The sequence below is a fragment of the Glandiceps talaboti genome, chromosome 20, assembly GCF_964340395.1.
Source record: "Glandiceps talaboti chromosome 20, keGlaTala1.1, whole genome shotgun sequence".
Classification (NCBI taxonomy): domain Eukaryota; kingdom Metazoa; phylum Hemichordata; class Enteropneusta; family Spengelidae; genus Glandiceps; species Glandiceps talaboti.
Window position 1 is genome coordinate 1,760,734 of NC_135568.1, and position 16,318 is coordinate 1,777,051.

Consider the following 16,318-nt stretch of genomic DNA (forward strand, 5'->3'; position numbering starts at 1 on the left):
ACTCATACATATGATAAAATATTACGTGTTATTACGTATACTGATTCGTTCAATCCTTTCTGTAATTAAACTTGGAGTCAAACATACTTCTTAACAATCACGTGCTAACAGTTTGCCTTGATCAGGTACATCATGATAAAGGTCGTGACCTTTTATACACGAATCGAGAGATAATTAAAACGCAACTATTTTGTGATAATGCTAGTATAATCATAACATATAAACCTGTATAGGTAGTTATACAAGTTAGAATATTCTACAAATCGGTAACTTGGATTTAATGATGTCATTTATTGCAATTTATGTCCGTATAATGACCTGCGTTATCGACCTTTACTAGATGACGTCATTGCGATATTAGATATATTCAACATGTTCAATGGGATTAAGACAAGTGTGTTGTCCTACCTACTTGGTGTGTAAGTTATGTTTGTTTTCTTTCAACATGGTCAACATGTTTTTTATATTTGAATTGTAGCATGAATCATACATGTACACACTTCTTATTCTCTCAAGGCATCATGCCCAGTTGTTCTCATTTGTCATTGCATAGCTATATTCTATTTTATTTTGATAAGTACACTTACTAAATTTTTGCCAATTTTATCAAAAGACACTGTGATGCTAACATGGAAGTACATGCAGCATATAACTTTAACTGAATTAACAACCAAAGAGAAGAGAGTTAAGTGGTATTTACTTATGTCGACAAAAGAGACATATCCGAGATATATAAAGACTCAGTAATAATAATGATTATTGAAGAGTTTTTTCACAAAGTATTTGGGTATGATTCGTTATTTCAAGCTGTTGATCAAACAAAAGTTTATATTAAAAATTAACTTAATTAATAAAATTTGACTTAATTAACAAATTGACAATACATGATGAAATGTAGAAATTTGCAATAAATTTGAAATCGTCTTAACATGATATCGTGGGTGAATTTTCCTCCTATAAAACTAACAAATAAATAAATAAATAATCTTTGCTTATACTGGGTAGTTCTTTCTCTAAACACTTGTCTCTTCAAAGAAGACCAGTGAGGGCCATCACTTATGGGTTCGGTGTTACAGAATCACAAAAGTTTTTCTTATAACTTCTCTCAGAATGATGTGAATAGTGGATAATAAAACTCGTTGATTTGTTTATGTCAAACTGAATAAACGCTGCTGGTCCCATACAGCACTGGTGTATCGTTGTTAGACGTAAACTTCGTACACTTTTAAGTCTTGCGCAGTAAACTTCATACACTCTTAAGTCTTGCGCAGTTTCTTGGATGGTCGTGGTTCAACTCGATCCACCTGTTGAGCCTGACATGAATAACAGACAAAGTATGCATTACTTCGTTTTTCTGTGACGTCATGTTAGATTGCAATGATTGACGTACTGTGAACTCTGTTGTCGAGACGTTTATCGAACAAAATGAAAACAAAATATTACATGCGATATAGAATTGAATTACTTTATTGTTTTTTATGTCATAGTAGCAGCATGTGTTGAAAGAGGAATGTTTTCATAGAAACCCACAATTGGCCCGTTTTCAGGTACAGAAGTTGTCCAGACGGTATACATTCCCCGGAAATTGCGTCTTTGATCTTATATCAAAAGTCATTTGGTTGGATAGGGCAAAGCGATAAAACATAACGCCAGTAGGTTCTCTCCATGATGTGCATTCTGACTTGGCAAGGTGTATTTCGCGATTTGCGAAGATATGTATCACGCCCTCTTGCGGTCAGACGACGCACAATATGAAGATTAGCATATATTTAATATTCAGTAAGTTGTGTGGACAGAATTGACAGATATCAGTACATATTTTATTAACTTACCATTAAGAAAAGACTATTAATTGCGTCCATCTTTTTGTGTCTCACATACTCTGCCTGTTGGTTTTGTCTCTCGGCATCTAGGCTCTCTGTGTAGTTGCGTTCATTTTCATTATACACTACTTTCTCGTTATCGCCATTAGTCAGGAAATATCGAACCCTCATAGCAGTAAGTACCTGTAGAAAGTTGAACATTTGAACTTGTTATCGTTACAGTACAGGATAATCTCGACACTGGCGTGCCAGCTGTAAACATCGCGAGCTGGCGTGGTAGAGCCAGGAATGATTACAACGCTACGCAATAGTGTATCCTGTCAATCAACGAGTACAAGTTAGATCTCGGATTCATATAAGAAAAGGAATAGAGAGGAATAAGTCTTTTCGGTTGAAATTTTTGAGCTGACTGGGTTATTTTTGCGAAGTCAATTTTTTTTACGGTGTCTGTATTCTGATATACATTTTAATGGAATGTGATAAGGATTAGTTAACAGCTGTACAACATCTGTTCTTCCAGAATAATGATCTCTGATTGGCTGCTTATCAACGTTCTATACAAATTGTGAATTATTATTAGTCAATGAGTTCCAAGCTTTGCAATTTTAGCATTGAAATTTCTCGTATGATCATTCAGCAGACTGTCATTGGTTAATGATTGTAACACAGGTGAGCATTTTAATGATAGCCATGCCATAGCTTCTTCGAACACGTGTCATTCTTGTTGAGACAGTCAAGGAGGGTTGAGGTTTTTTGAAGTATTGGTGATACGGTCTATAATAATGACATTGAAATTGAAGTACACAATTTGATAAAACTTCTCCCTTTCATTTGGAAGACGGGGAAAATTTCAACCTCTCAAGGAAGGAAGAAAGAACAACAACGATTTGATCATTTGTGGAGTCTGTAAGTACCTGGCATCTATTGACTATTTCTTAAGACAGTTTTGGGGGACAGGATTCCTCATGAACTTGACCTTACCGTTATTATTAATCCTTCCTAACACCAGTTTACATACATTCAACACAATACTGAAAATGAACTCAATAATCATGTTACATTTACATGTTCAGTGTCGCTATACTGCTGTATTACATTCATCGACGCAACTATAATAATTTCCATTCATTGTGTACCTACTTCCATCGATCACTGAACATACTTAAATTGATTCATGTGTGTATCCTACACTTTGTATTTGTTATGGTGAATTTATGTAAACGCCTTTACATGGTGATGACTGGGATATATATTTTATTTGCCAGTAATTGGAATCTGCCAGCTTGTGTTCAGTAATGTTTTTAGTGTGTTTTTGTGTAACCGTGTTGTTATTATTTGTTAATAATATTCCATAAGTACAGTGATTTTTTTCTCATTCATCTAAAAATGGTTGCCTTGTGGCGCTGGTGGTAGGAAAAATGAATAAACATACCTCCTGATTTGTTGCAGCAAATGCCAAAAAAATTATTGAACCCTAAAAAAGACAATATATTTCAATTATTGTTAACAATTGTAAGAGATGAATGTAAATGAAAGATTAGCCCATCTCTGCCGTTCATTCAACTTTGAAAAAAAGGTTGTCTAAGAAGGAAATTTCAATAACAATGACAAGTAATGTATAGAGAGCACGAAATGGAAGAATACTCTGACCTCTAGAAATATGCCTGTAGCAAAGACATAACTTGTATCCAATACATCCTCATCAGTCGCCAGCACAAAACCAAGTGAACGGGTTACAGTAAATACGACCTGTAACATTATCGATGAGCGCAATTTCTCCCTGTAACAAATATTTGGAGACAAAATATGTGTTATCTAGGAGTGTCTCTGAGAATTAATTAAACTTAAAAACATTCATTTCGTAATGAGGGATAACACAATCGAAAGCCAAATAAATGATTTCTGTAAATGTAAAGATTACAAACATTTTCTGTTCAGACGTCTCTGTAATGTAGGCCGGTTACGATCAGTTTAGTGGTGGCTTGTTCATAAAGTCTATAATTATAAAAGTGTCCATTGTAAACCTTTAGGTAACACTGTTTGCGATTGACTGTAAGAAGTTGGCAGCCGAAGTGTTTATCAATGGACATACCGGGTCTCATTTATTCTCAGTATCCAGGAAAAAAGCCAAAACATTGTTTTGTAATGGTGTATATGCAATCTAAGTTGACTTTTGCCAGCGTTTATAGAATTATTACCAAACGTCTATCTCCAGACCAGATGATTCATTTGTGTATGGGGGAGGGGTGCGTGGGGAAGGGTGGGGTGGTGGGTAGGTGTATAACAATGGTTACATACTAGCACGTTATAAAATGTAAACAACAACAACAAAAACGTTAATAATCACTCACCATAGTTGTTGCTCCCCCTGTTCACAAGGAATGTCCCTTATACTGCTACATGCCATACACAGTAGTACCACTGAAACCTAATAAACATATTCACATAATTGAACCAAATATAGAATATTGGTTGTATAGTAAATGTAACTCTTTGTAGTGTTATTGTAATAAATTAAAAATGTAGAAAGGGCTTTAACATTGGCTATTATAATTACCGTTGTTAAAAAAGTAAATATGTGTAAGGCGTTGACAATCACGAGGATACCTGTATACACTGAAAGGAGAATTTATGGGGCGATGTGAAGTTATTACAAGGTTGCCACTGATTGGAAGACATACATATATACTTTATCATTTATTAACCATATAGTTAACAGTCGTGCTTGTTTGCTTTGTTTTCTAACCAATCAGAATGAACCTTGTTAAGTGCTTCACATTTGTCTGAATTTAAATATATATATATATATATATATATATATATATATATATGTATATATATATATATATATATATATATATATATATATATATATATATATATGCATATTGAAATATAGGACAAATATGTTAGAATGAGATTCCATTATGTTTTAATACATCATAAATTCTTAAAATAGGGACAAGACTAGTGATGGATAGTTCTTATCACACGTTCTACAGCAGGCGAAACGTTACTCTCTGGTGATAAGAAATCTTGGTCATGTGATAAAATGATGAACATATTTTCAGGCAGACTACTTGGAGGTCAACGGTATGATTAATTGTATTATATATAAATCATGCATTTTAAAAGTAGTAATTGTATGTGTTTAATCTTCCATACCATTGTTATAAAGCCAACCAAAGCATGGACAGACGGTAACAGTGTAGACGATTGGGTCACTAAGCAGCTAATGTAAAAAAGAAAAGAAACTGATCATTAAAAACTCAAATAATAAATATATTTATTGGAGAGAAATATTAGCCAGTTAAGTATTTCCTATATTTTGCTATATAGCAACCGTTAGTTGGGTTAACTGTACATCTTTTTCATGAGGGGGACTCACTTTAGCACGTGACTTACGATCAGATACAAATATGGATATGAATAGCACGTGACCTACGACGCTATTATCAAAACAAGTGAAAAAGGCAATAATTTTCTGTAATAATTTCGCCAATTCTAACATGCTTACCTTTGACCTTCCTTATATACTTGAAGGTGATCGTATGCAGATACACACGTGGCAATAAGAGGTATAATCCATCCAATGATAAAATAACACAACCTGCAGATAGCAGAGGAGTTATTTATGAATGACACAATATACTTAACTACGTTCATTAGACCGGTAAAACATAATAATTAGTTTTCGTATCACTACCAAGGGTTAATTGCGAGTATTAAACGTTTCGCCTGGTGGTGTCATTACGCCGCCTAGCGGTAAAGACGGCAAACGAACGGTTTTTACAAAGTCTGTCAAACTTATCAAAATATATATTGGTCCAGGACTACTAGACATTATTTTCGTTGTAGTAATCGTTAGATATCTATTGTCAATTTAGCCTTTTCGCCGTCTTAAACTATGACAATTTGGCAATCTGCACATCCAAATGCAAAACATGAAATAAGAGTGTGTGTATGTGTTTTCTACCAAGCAAAAACTAAATTGGATATTCGTCTAACTCGAAATGAATAATTCGAACTTTTCTACGCAAAGAAACAATAACACAATATTACAGGTGAACATGCTGACAGTGTTCAAGTACTTGTCATCACTTGGAAATGATAACTATGCTGTATTCTTACGTATTGTACTATATACAGAGTCGATAACTTACCTTGCTACCCGGTGTCGGTACATGAACATTCTCAATCGAAGTACAAGCTGGATACACAAATTCATGACCCACAAGCAATTACTTATGACAAAGAAGTGCATGAATATTGCCGTCATTTGGCATCGTTCCTGAAACGAAACAGTGCAATCAAATGATGCAATAATGTTTCGAATGTGTTTTCACAACAAAATAATGTGTCTTTGACATCAGATGCACAAACTTCAGACTGATGAAAAATAAATTCAAATTTTTCGTAGTTGTCAAAATTGTATGTACACATACAGCAAACATGTTCGTCATTTAGAAAGTATGTTTTGGGGTCGCTGTTGTTGTTTAACCTCTTACTATTGTGCACCTGGTACGACTGATACATAGCTATATATCTATTCTGACCTTGTTAGCAGTATTACTTTCCATATTTATTGCCATGGCAACCAGGACGGGAAAGAAACACAGTGACGCCATCATATTACTCAGTACAAAATAATGATCTTCGTGTAACCTGTCATGAAATAGAATATTAAAAAATGGAATGGTTCTATTTATTGTATACCATGTCTTAACACTCAGCTGACGCGTTTTCCCTGCTCACCACTATCATTTGTAGCAACATCTCAAATATAGAATAATACTGGTTTAAGGCTAGCATGTGAACTTTCCAACAGTGTAATGAGAGTTTCAACGTGATTATCTATAGCAGATTGATTACAGTAAGAGACACCATGTACAGCAGTACACTTTAATACTTGATATGGATTCTTCAACTTCGAGTAAGTTTAGAAAGTATAATTGCTCTAACTTACTAAGGCCAAAAAAATATATATCTGGTTCTGGTCAGCGCGCGCGTGCCCTGAATACCCTCGCGTCGATCCTTTTTTTCCGATAATTTTTGCTTTCCCGTTCCTTATTTATTCCTGATATCTGGAGCACAAGCGGCTGAAATCTACCCTACATGCCAAGACTGCTTAAATACAAAGCCTAAACTGCTTTGAAGAAAAAGGAAGTTTTTCAAGAGATGAATATGATAGAAAAGAGTATGTAAAGTGTCAAAAAAATGTGTATTTACTAATTTGCAAAAAAAAAAATTAGGAAAAAATTAGGAAGAAAGTTTACCCTGACCAGAACCAGATAATTTTTTGGGGGGCCTCAACTTGAGGTTGGGATTTTCAAACCTCATTGAACTGAAGGAATAAAATAGACAGACATACAGACAGACAGTCAGACAGACAGACAGACAGACAGACAGGCAGGCAGGCAGGCAGGTAGGCAGGCAGGCAGGCAGGCAGGCAGGCAGACAGACAGACAGACAGACAGACAGACAGACAGACAGACAGACAGATAGATAGATAGATAGATAGATAGATAGACAGACGGACGGATGGACTGACAAACAGACAGACAGACAGACAGACAGACAGACAGACAGACAGACAGACAGACAGATAGATAGATAGATAGATAGATAGACATATCTCACCTTGTAATTGTCACCATAATGAAACTGATGGCAATCAAAACTGTTGATATCACGCAGGCTGTAGTCAGAACTATCTTCCTTGCAAATTCCTTGAAAGGCTGTCAGATACCAGATATGATGACAAAATATCAATAAGGTCTCATATCATTTGAATAATTTATTAGTAACTTATAAAGACGTAAAACACGAATGAATTTTCAGAAGGCTGTTATTAGCTCTAGAGATAGACATATTTCATATCTGGCAAGACTGGACAACAAAGAACCCTTTATATTCCCTAGATGTATGTGGTGATGCCAGTAAGATTTGGGCATGCTTTAAATTTGACTTACCACTGGTTCGTCTCCCATGGTCATGATCACTGCAAAGTTGGTCAGGTGATTACAGATGCATTCAATGAAGTGTCCAGTTTCATCGTCTCCTTCTACGGATGCTGTACAACCCTCAGAACGCCATATCCTTAACAACATAGAATAGAATACGTAACACTTGTTTGGTTGGTTACTATTATCTCTTGTGTTTATAACTGATTGTCTGTTTGATTATCAAACCTACTACGATGACATTTCCGATAGATCATTCATTTCATAGAGTTAATATAGTGTTGCATGTTTCCAATCTCAAATATTTTTAATACTGATTTTGAACAACAGTACTTACCCATACTTAGCATCAAAATCGACATAGGAACACTTCGGTGCATAACCAATCTATTGACAATAAAGAAATGTGTGAAAAATGCAGAATTATATTCCCTTCTTTACATTATAACCATGATACATCATTTCAGAAAGTTTGAATGCTGCGAAAATTAAATGAAAGTGTGTTTAATCCAAATCATAGTTTTACATGTGACCTCATTCAGTTTATCCGTTTCATCTAATATAATCGAGGATTTGAACTCAACAAACTTAACAAGACAAAGGGTTTCGCTTCAGCTACCATTACTAATTGTTGTTTATCACTGTAACGTTTATTTCATTATTGATCTTGATTGATGAGAAATTTAATTAAAGCAATTTAGTTTAATTAAATTGTAATTACATCGTTAAGCTATATACTTAATTATTCATAGTATTGCATACTTGTATATACAAGCTAATACAAGTTGTGACAGCGTAAAGAAGATGGACCGATAAAATGTTTGTAAAACCACATGACGACTCTTTCATGATTTCCGCCCTTTTCCAACTTAGCTAATTAGGTAACAGGTTAATTAATTATTTATATTTGCGCACAAGACACGAAGATGAGTTTATGAAAACCTTATCAATCTACATAATACAAGTTAATCACTGTTTATGGTAGTTGTGATGTGACCTTTCTCAAACAAAATTCAAACTATTTTACATACAATCCATAAATATTTAAGACATATTGCAGTCAATTGAACATTTTAACGATGTGATAAAATACAGTTTTTCAATAATGATGATATATTTTGGGGGTTTTCCCATGCAATTATTATGTATGGCATTGTAAAAATAATTGTAAAACCATTCTTCTTTATCGTTCATTCACCAATGTTGAATAGTTAGTGCAATTTAATTCTGAAGAACTTGTATACGAGTGTAACGCGTGTGTGTGTTATGCATTTATATGGAGTTACTGTACTACTTTTGAAAAATATCAAACTTATCCATCATGAAAAACAAAAATATCAGTAATGAATGCTTAAATATTTCCCTCCTTTCGATGTAAGTGAATTGTGACTGGGTCCTCCAACTCATCTGATAGTTCAGGTAGTCTTGGATAGATTGTAAATGATACCAACGGAGTGTTCACTTTTTTCACCCTCTTCACAGCAGTTACGGATTTTATCAACTGTTTCAGCTTTGGCCTGTGTATACAAAATTAACAATATAGTATGAGTAGTGGAGGTAACATTTTGCTTAATAAATTAGACATTTCGAATAATATATGTTTATTGAAAACAACCGCATACATTTAATGATATATGTTATACAGAAATATTCTTTTTCGATGTGTTAACTCGATGAGAAGTCTACGTTCTCAAATGTATATAGTCACCAGTGTTTACAACTAGTGCACTTCTCCATTGAACCGTGTTAAGCTTATTAAATACACTCACAATATTAACAAGTTGCCATTAAAATTTAGGAATAGTAGGTACAAATAAAGGCAGGATAAAACATTCGAAGAAAACATACCTTGTAATATTCAGCATAAAAAACAAGGAAATGTCATTTTTATGATGAATAAAATATTGTGATGATAAAAATCATAATTGTATAAGATAAGATATTTGGTAACTTACTTCTTGGACACGGTAGACGAGGATAAGACATCGCCGGGGTTCTTAAAGATATAGACTACTACTGCAAATGGGTCCTCTATTAGGAGGAGAAGATATAAAATACCAAAATGAACCTGTTTACCACAGAATAATGACAGACACATACAACGTGCATACACACACGCAAGCACAAAACACACGCGTATACACATTCACCCACCCACCCACAGTCAGACAAGTGTATTCAGACAAGTACATACATACATACATACATACATACATACGTACGTACGTACGTACGTACGTACGTACGTACATACATACATACATACATACATACATACATACATACATACATACATACATACATACATACATACATACATACATACATACATACATACAAACGTACGTACGTACGTACGTACGTACGTACGTACGTACGTACATACATACATACATACACACATACATACATACATACATACATACATACATGCATACATACATGCATACATGCATGCATGCATACATACATACATACATACATACATACATACATACATACATACATACATACATACATACATACATACATTCATACATACATACATAGTCATTTCTTTTCTTTCAACTATATATTTACCTGTATCATTGTCACTCTCTATAGTTTCAAAGACCACTTCTGGTAACGTTACATAACTGTCTGCAACCTGTGATTCATTTACACTTATAGCGCGTTTTTCACGAGTACTTGAGAAGGAGGAGGAATACATGTAACTTTCACGTTGGTACACGGTAATGAAAGTTCCTGTGAGTCCTGAAAAATATAAATTCCACTCTCACTCTCATCCTTGCCGTATACAGTATATTATTATACAATATTATTAACAAATCATATATCAATATTAGAATGCACATTTAATATATCACATTGTTTTAATACTACGATTCGTGTATTTTCCTTTCATTAAGGAGATTGAATTTTCACAGTGAAGATCAGATTGTCTCCGGCAAAAGTTGACGAAGAAGAAAAAGTAAGTGTGAGATTTATATAAATTAAACAACACTATATCCACGAGTTCAAATAACTCGAGGACAAGTATTGTTCAGTTTGGCAAACATTCTAGCTGGCCAATTTCACTTCCAAATATCCATGCCGCTATATCATATCCCTATGTATCTTTGAAGCGTACTATATAGTGTTTTAAATACCTTGGCAAAGATAGCAAAGTATCACTATGGCTTAACACCTTGGCACTAGTACACATCGCTTCAAGTAAGTCACATGGTAAATTTGACTTACCGACAAGTTCACTTGTTAGCGTTATATTCCTTCCAGTTACACGCATATAATCATAAACGTTGTCTGCAAATATGTCCAAAGCCGATATTAAGGTAATGGCACCCTTGTTTGGTCCCTGTGACTGGTACAAAGAGTAGTAACCATTTAACATTAAAATTATTAAAATTAAAATTAAATTTATCATACAAATTAAAATTATCAAAGCCTGCAGAATTTTAATGTATACCAAAACCACAAAGTACATGAAATCAAGATGTGATTCAAGTTTAGATTAGATTAGATTATATTAGATTTGATTAGATTAGATTAGATTAGATTAGATTAGATTATATTAGATTAGATTAGATTAGATTATATTAGATTAGATTAGATTATATTAGATTAGATTAGATTGGTATAAAACGTCATTATTACTGAGTTTATTTAGTATTAAAGAAATACTTTATTCTTTAAGAAAGTTATTACCTCGATGAGTTGACGCCACACGGCCTCTAAGTCTGGATTGAACATTAGTGATATTACTTTAACCAATTTCTGAAAATGAAAATAACACCCTGATATGTGTTTGTGTTTAAATTAAGATATATATATATATACATACATATATATATATATATATATATATATATATATATATATATATATATATATATATATATATATATATATATATATATATATATGTATATATATATATATATATATATATATATATATATATATATATATATATATATATATATATATATATATATATATATATCTCTCTCAAAATATATACACGACTCATTAAGTCACAATTTCAGTAACCCCAGTTCTCAATTCATTCATTCACCTGTCCATCGTTCTGCCAAATGTTTAGGAAATCTTAAACCATACCAATATCTATAGATCAGCTCGTAGCAAACCAAAGAAATAAAAGAAAAAGTAATGCCTTCATGAAGTGCAATCGTTAAGACTCACTGACAAAATATCTGTCTGTCTATCTGCGTTTATCGCACAGTCGTTGCACACGCGCGTGCCCTAGCTTGTGCTTGCCTGCACCAAGTCTCTCGCTCTAACTCACTCACTCGCCCACTCACTCTCATTAACTCACTCACTCACTCACTCCCTCATTCATTCATGCATTCATTCAATAGTTAGTCATCGAATATCTTAAGAATATTAAATAGTAACGGATTGATAGAACAGTAAGGTGCAAATGGCGAAATTGCAGGTTTGTTTACTGTTTACCACAGTGAACTATTTCATTAACCTTTCTCTGTTAAAACATACCTGCATGTATTCGTCAGTCTTTGTTAAATTGATACTTGATGTCAGATCAATCGCTGCTAGATTTAGCATGATGTCACCAATCAATAACATATCACCTCCATACATTGTATCAAAGGTGTCCAGTACCTTTTCAACCTCTGTCAACGCTGTATCAGCCTCGTTCACGTTATCGATTTCATCAACCTGAGATGGTGTCGATTTGAAAAAAAATATTAGTTTCATCTGTTACAAAAAAGATTAGATAAAATGATCTGAACATGTGAGAGAACAAGAAATGGCGATATCTACTAAAAGGGACAACTTATGAAAAACCATGAAAGTTTAGCTTTATAAGGAAAATAACGATGTGAACCAATTATTGCTTTCTGCGAACATGTATACAAGTCAAACGAACACTCGATGACTCATTCATAGATTTGAATCCTCATTTTCGCCCATCCATTTGTAAGACAATGAAGTAAGATAATTCACCATGCTGGAGAGCGCTTTGAACTCTTCCCTTGTGCAGTATGAAGTGTCAGGAATATCCCATATACCTTCAGATTTACAGAATCTTCTCATGACACCTAAGTGTAGACGAAGAACTATAAATTAGTGACAATGATATGACTGAAATGCCATTACGTCAATTTGGAACAGTTTATATGAAGAAGGGTAACGTTGTTTAAATGCTAAGATGAAAAATATTTTCAGGGACAAAATTAGAATTAATCTGCTGGTGCAGAGAAGAGGAGATTGGTTTTTACGATGTATACTGATTCAAAATATGACAACGTCTTTAGGTGAAATTCTTTTCCATTATGCGACTTTAGTAACTCCTTAAGATACAAGGCACTGTCTTCTATCATGTTCAAAAAAGTGTACAGGAAGTTAGATTAAAATCATCAATCTAATGTTTCGAGCTCAAAATCAACATGCTTGTGGATGTACTGACCTGTGTCTCCATCCGGGCAAATTTTCCAGCCAGTATAACGTAAAGCCTGTGTTGTGGGCCAGGTAATTGAAAAGAGAGAGTCTTCTTCTTCTTGACACTCTGGTACATGAAAAATAGTTAAGGCCAAAACAAATCAGGTTTTGGTAATTCGACCCAACCTAGTTTGTTACTTCCCACCATAAATTTATTTTAAGTTAATTCGAAACAATTATCGAAAAATCAAAAAATCACGCAAGAAATAGTGGAAAGGCTCTAGTTAAAGAATGGAAGACGTGACCTGAAGCCCACAAAAGAGTTATACGAAAATTAAAAAACTAAAATAAAAATCCACTCTATTTTGAAAGTGGGCGTTATCGGAACCACATAATTCTTTTTATTTGGCCTAACAAAGAACAACCAAAGTTGGCGTATGGTGAGATGTGTAAATAACAAATAAAACACATGAAATGTTTTATTGTGACTTTCGGCAAAAGATTCTTGAAATCAAATCTTATAACAGAGATAGGATATAATTAATAACTGCCAAAATAGTGAACGACTGAACGTTGTTGCAGTAGGATGTTTTACTCCAATACTGTATATGAAGAACACTGAATTTGCTTCAACTATTCCCATGTTTGGGTTTATAAGTCAATCCATGGGCAGTCACTTACCTATGTCACTCTTGCCTTCTTCGGTGTCATAGCTTGGAAAATCAGGAACACAGAGGCCAAGTTCATCATTTTTCACATAATCAGACATACATTCACAATAATAACTTTCCACTGTATTGTAGCAAACTTCATTTAAACCACATGGTGTATTCTCACATTCATCCAGGTCTGGTGGCATAAAGACATGTACAAGGAGTAAATAATAGCAATGTGTGTATGATAATTATGGGGTATTGATATTATATATATATATATATATATATATATATATATATATATATATATATATATATATATATATATATATATATATATATATATATATATATATATATATATATATATATATATATATATATATATATATATATCGAGTCGCTGAATATTGTTTGGGTCAGAATATTAACGTTTTAGATAGTCAACGTCAGGATTGATAAACTCTGCCCCTCTCCTGGCGTGATGTTTCTATTGCATGTTTTGTGTGTAAGCTATATCTACGAACAAACTTCAGTTTTTCTTACCTATGCAGTCTGGTACAGGTGGTACGAAAACTCCATTGGTACACTTTACGCGATTGCCACCAGTTACTTCCATGCCACTGTGACAGACTACTTTGAATGTAGTTCCATTTGGCACATATAATGTCATAGGGTCCCCGCTGTTATAAATGCAATGTTGATCGGTGGAACCGCATGAGCCTTCACATGGTATATTTGTACTGGTTGTATCTACACCCACAGCTGTAATAGATACATACAATAACCATTGGAACAGTTTTGTTTGAAATTACCAATATATATGTATATATATATATATATATATATATATATATATATATATATATATATATATATATATATATATATATATATATATATATATATATATATATATATATATATATGTATATATATATATATATATATATATATATATATATTAATCGTGATATATTGAATGTTCGTGACATATCAGTTGGGTTTGGAAGTGTTTCCCCACAATACATGTCCTCTCATACCATATTTGGATCGAGCCGTCAGCAGTACAAACACCAATGAGTGCTAACAACCACGGCTCTTAGTTAGATACACTTTGTACATGATTGGTTGGTGACTAGACAGTTACAAGCTAATCTGTCTTACTTCTTTCCATCCCCTTTTAGGTAATTTGACATATTGAACATGATATATTCATACTTATGTATTGAAACATCTCAACCTTTCCAATAGACCTTTTCTATTAATAGACCATTTTGTGTCCCTACACACATTATCCAAACAAAACTCTGGTTTTATGAGCTGACATTACTACATATGAATAACTCAACAAAGAAGTGAATTTCGATATACCACTAGCCACATGTTCAGTCGTCTTAAATTGTGTAATTGGTTGTTGTGGTACTGTCTGTTCTGTAGTCGTTAAAGCGTTACACTTTCCCTCAAGTATGGATAAGCAGTCTGAGGCCACTGTACCCTGTCCAGTAGTGGACCCAACGTTGGTTGTCGCAGTAGATGTTGTCGAGCTAACTACTTGTGTACTTTTTTGTGGCTGTTGATAATATGAACCTCCTCCACCACCAGAAGCTGTAGTAGTCGCTGGCCATAGATCTATAGAAGAATAAGACACATGTTTGAAGAATGAGAGGGGGGGAGGAGGAACTGGTGATCGTCAAACTATACGTTATCACTATGACATAGTTTGATGGGTAGGGTTGATTACCTACCTATTGATCAGTCTTCTGTATTCTGTTTTATTGTCATCTCTGTATTGTGATCACAAACTAATCAATCATTATCACCATCAAATTCAAGCTATGTAAAGTTCTGGTTTCCTGAAAGAGCAACTTTTTATCACCTTCATATTTTGATAGACAGACTTGTATATATATACACCATTCGCCATTTGTTCCTTGTATTGCAAATTTAAGAGTGACCTGTGTCAATGGGAAAAACTAACTACATTGGTCATCAGTGTATCTGACAAATTCACAATTTTAATAAATCTAATTAGTTTAAATGCTGTCTTCATGAGAATTAATCAATTCATGGAAACTTTTATTTCATTTAGATTTAATTTTAATAGTATTTTATAGTGAAGGGTTTTCAAATAAGGATAATTTGGGAATTCTTACCTTCAACAGCAATCTCACAAATGCTTCCATGAAGCTGTGTGGAGGAATTGCAACACAGATCATTCCAACCTGAAGTGGCCATTTTGATTGAAACACAGTGTTGATTGCCATTCCAATTGTTTGGTTGGTTAGGAATCCAGTTACTGTAGGTTGACATAACGGTATCATTTGACCATATCCACTCCTCCCGATAGAATACCTAGAATCAGAGAGATAATTTGATCTAACACAATTCACAAACTAATTTTCAAATTTATTTCAAAGACCTGTGTGCTAATAACAAAGACTACATGGGTACG

The 16,318-nt window shown here is 33.6% G+C and overlaps 1 protein-coding gene and 1 long non-coding RNA gene across 2 annotated transcripts; both read right to left on the reverse strand.

Annotated features, from left to right (window-relative positions):
* Positions 1 to 1,127: 1,127 nt before the first annotated feature.
* Positions 1,128 to 3,591, reverse strand: LOC144450430 (uncharacterized). Its single transcript, XM_078141029.1, has 4 exons — positions 3,474 to 3,591; positions 3,256 to 3,297; positions 1,833 to 2,006; positions 1,128 to 1,313 (listed from the first exon to the last, which is right to left on the reverse strand). Exons 1-4 carry the CDS (start codon positions 3,579 to 3,581, stop codon positions 1,257 to 1,259), a joined length of 381 nt encoding a protein of 126 aa, XP_077997155.1. The 5' UTR covers positions 3,582 to 3,591; the 3' UTR covers positions 1,128 to 1,256.
* Positions 3,592 to 12,392: 8,801 nt separating this feature from the next.
* On the reverse strand, positions 12,393 to 13,976 carry LOC144450950 (uncharacterized). Its single transcript, XR_013482272.1, has 4 exons — positions 13,889 to 13,976; positions 13,236 to 13,334; positions 12,838 to 12,867; positions 12,393 to 12,484 (listed from the first exon to the last, which is right to left on the reverse strand). It is a non-coding gene; the product is annotated as an uncharacterized LOC144450950 (long non-coding RNA).
* Positions 13,977 to 16,318: the final 2,342 nt, after the last annotated feature.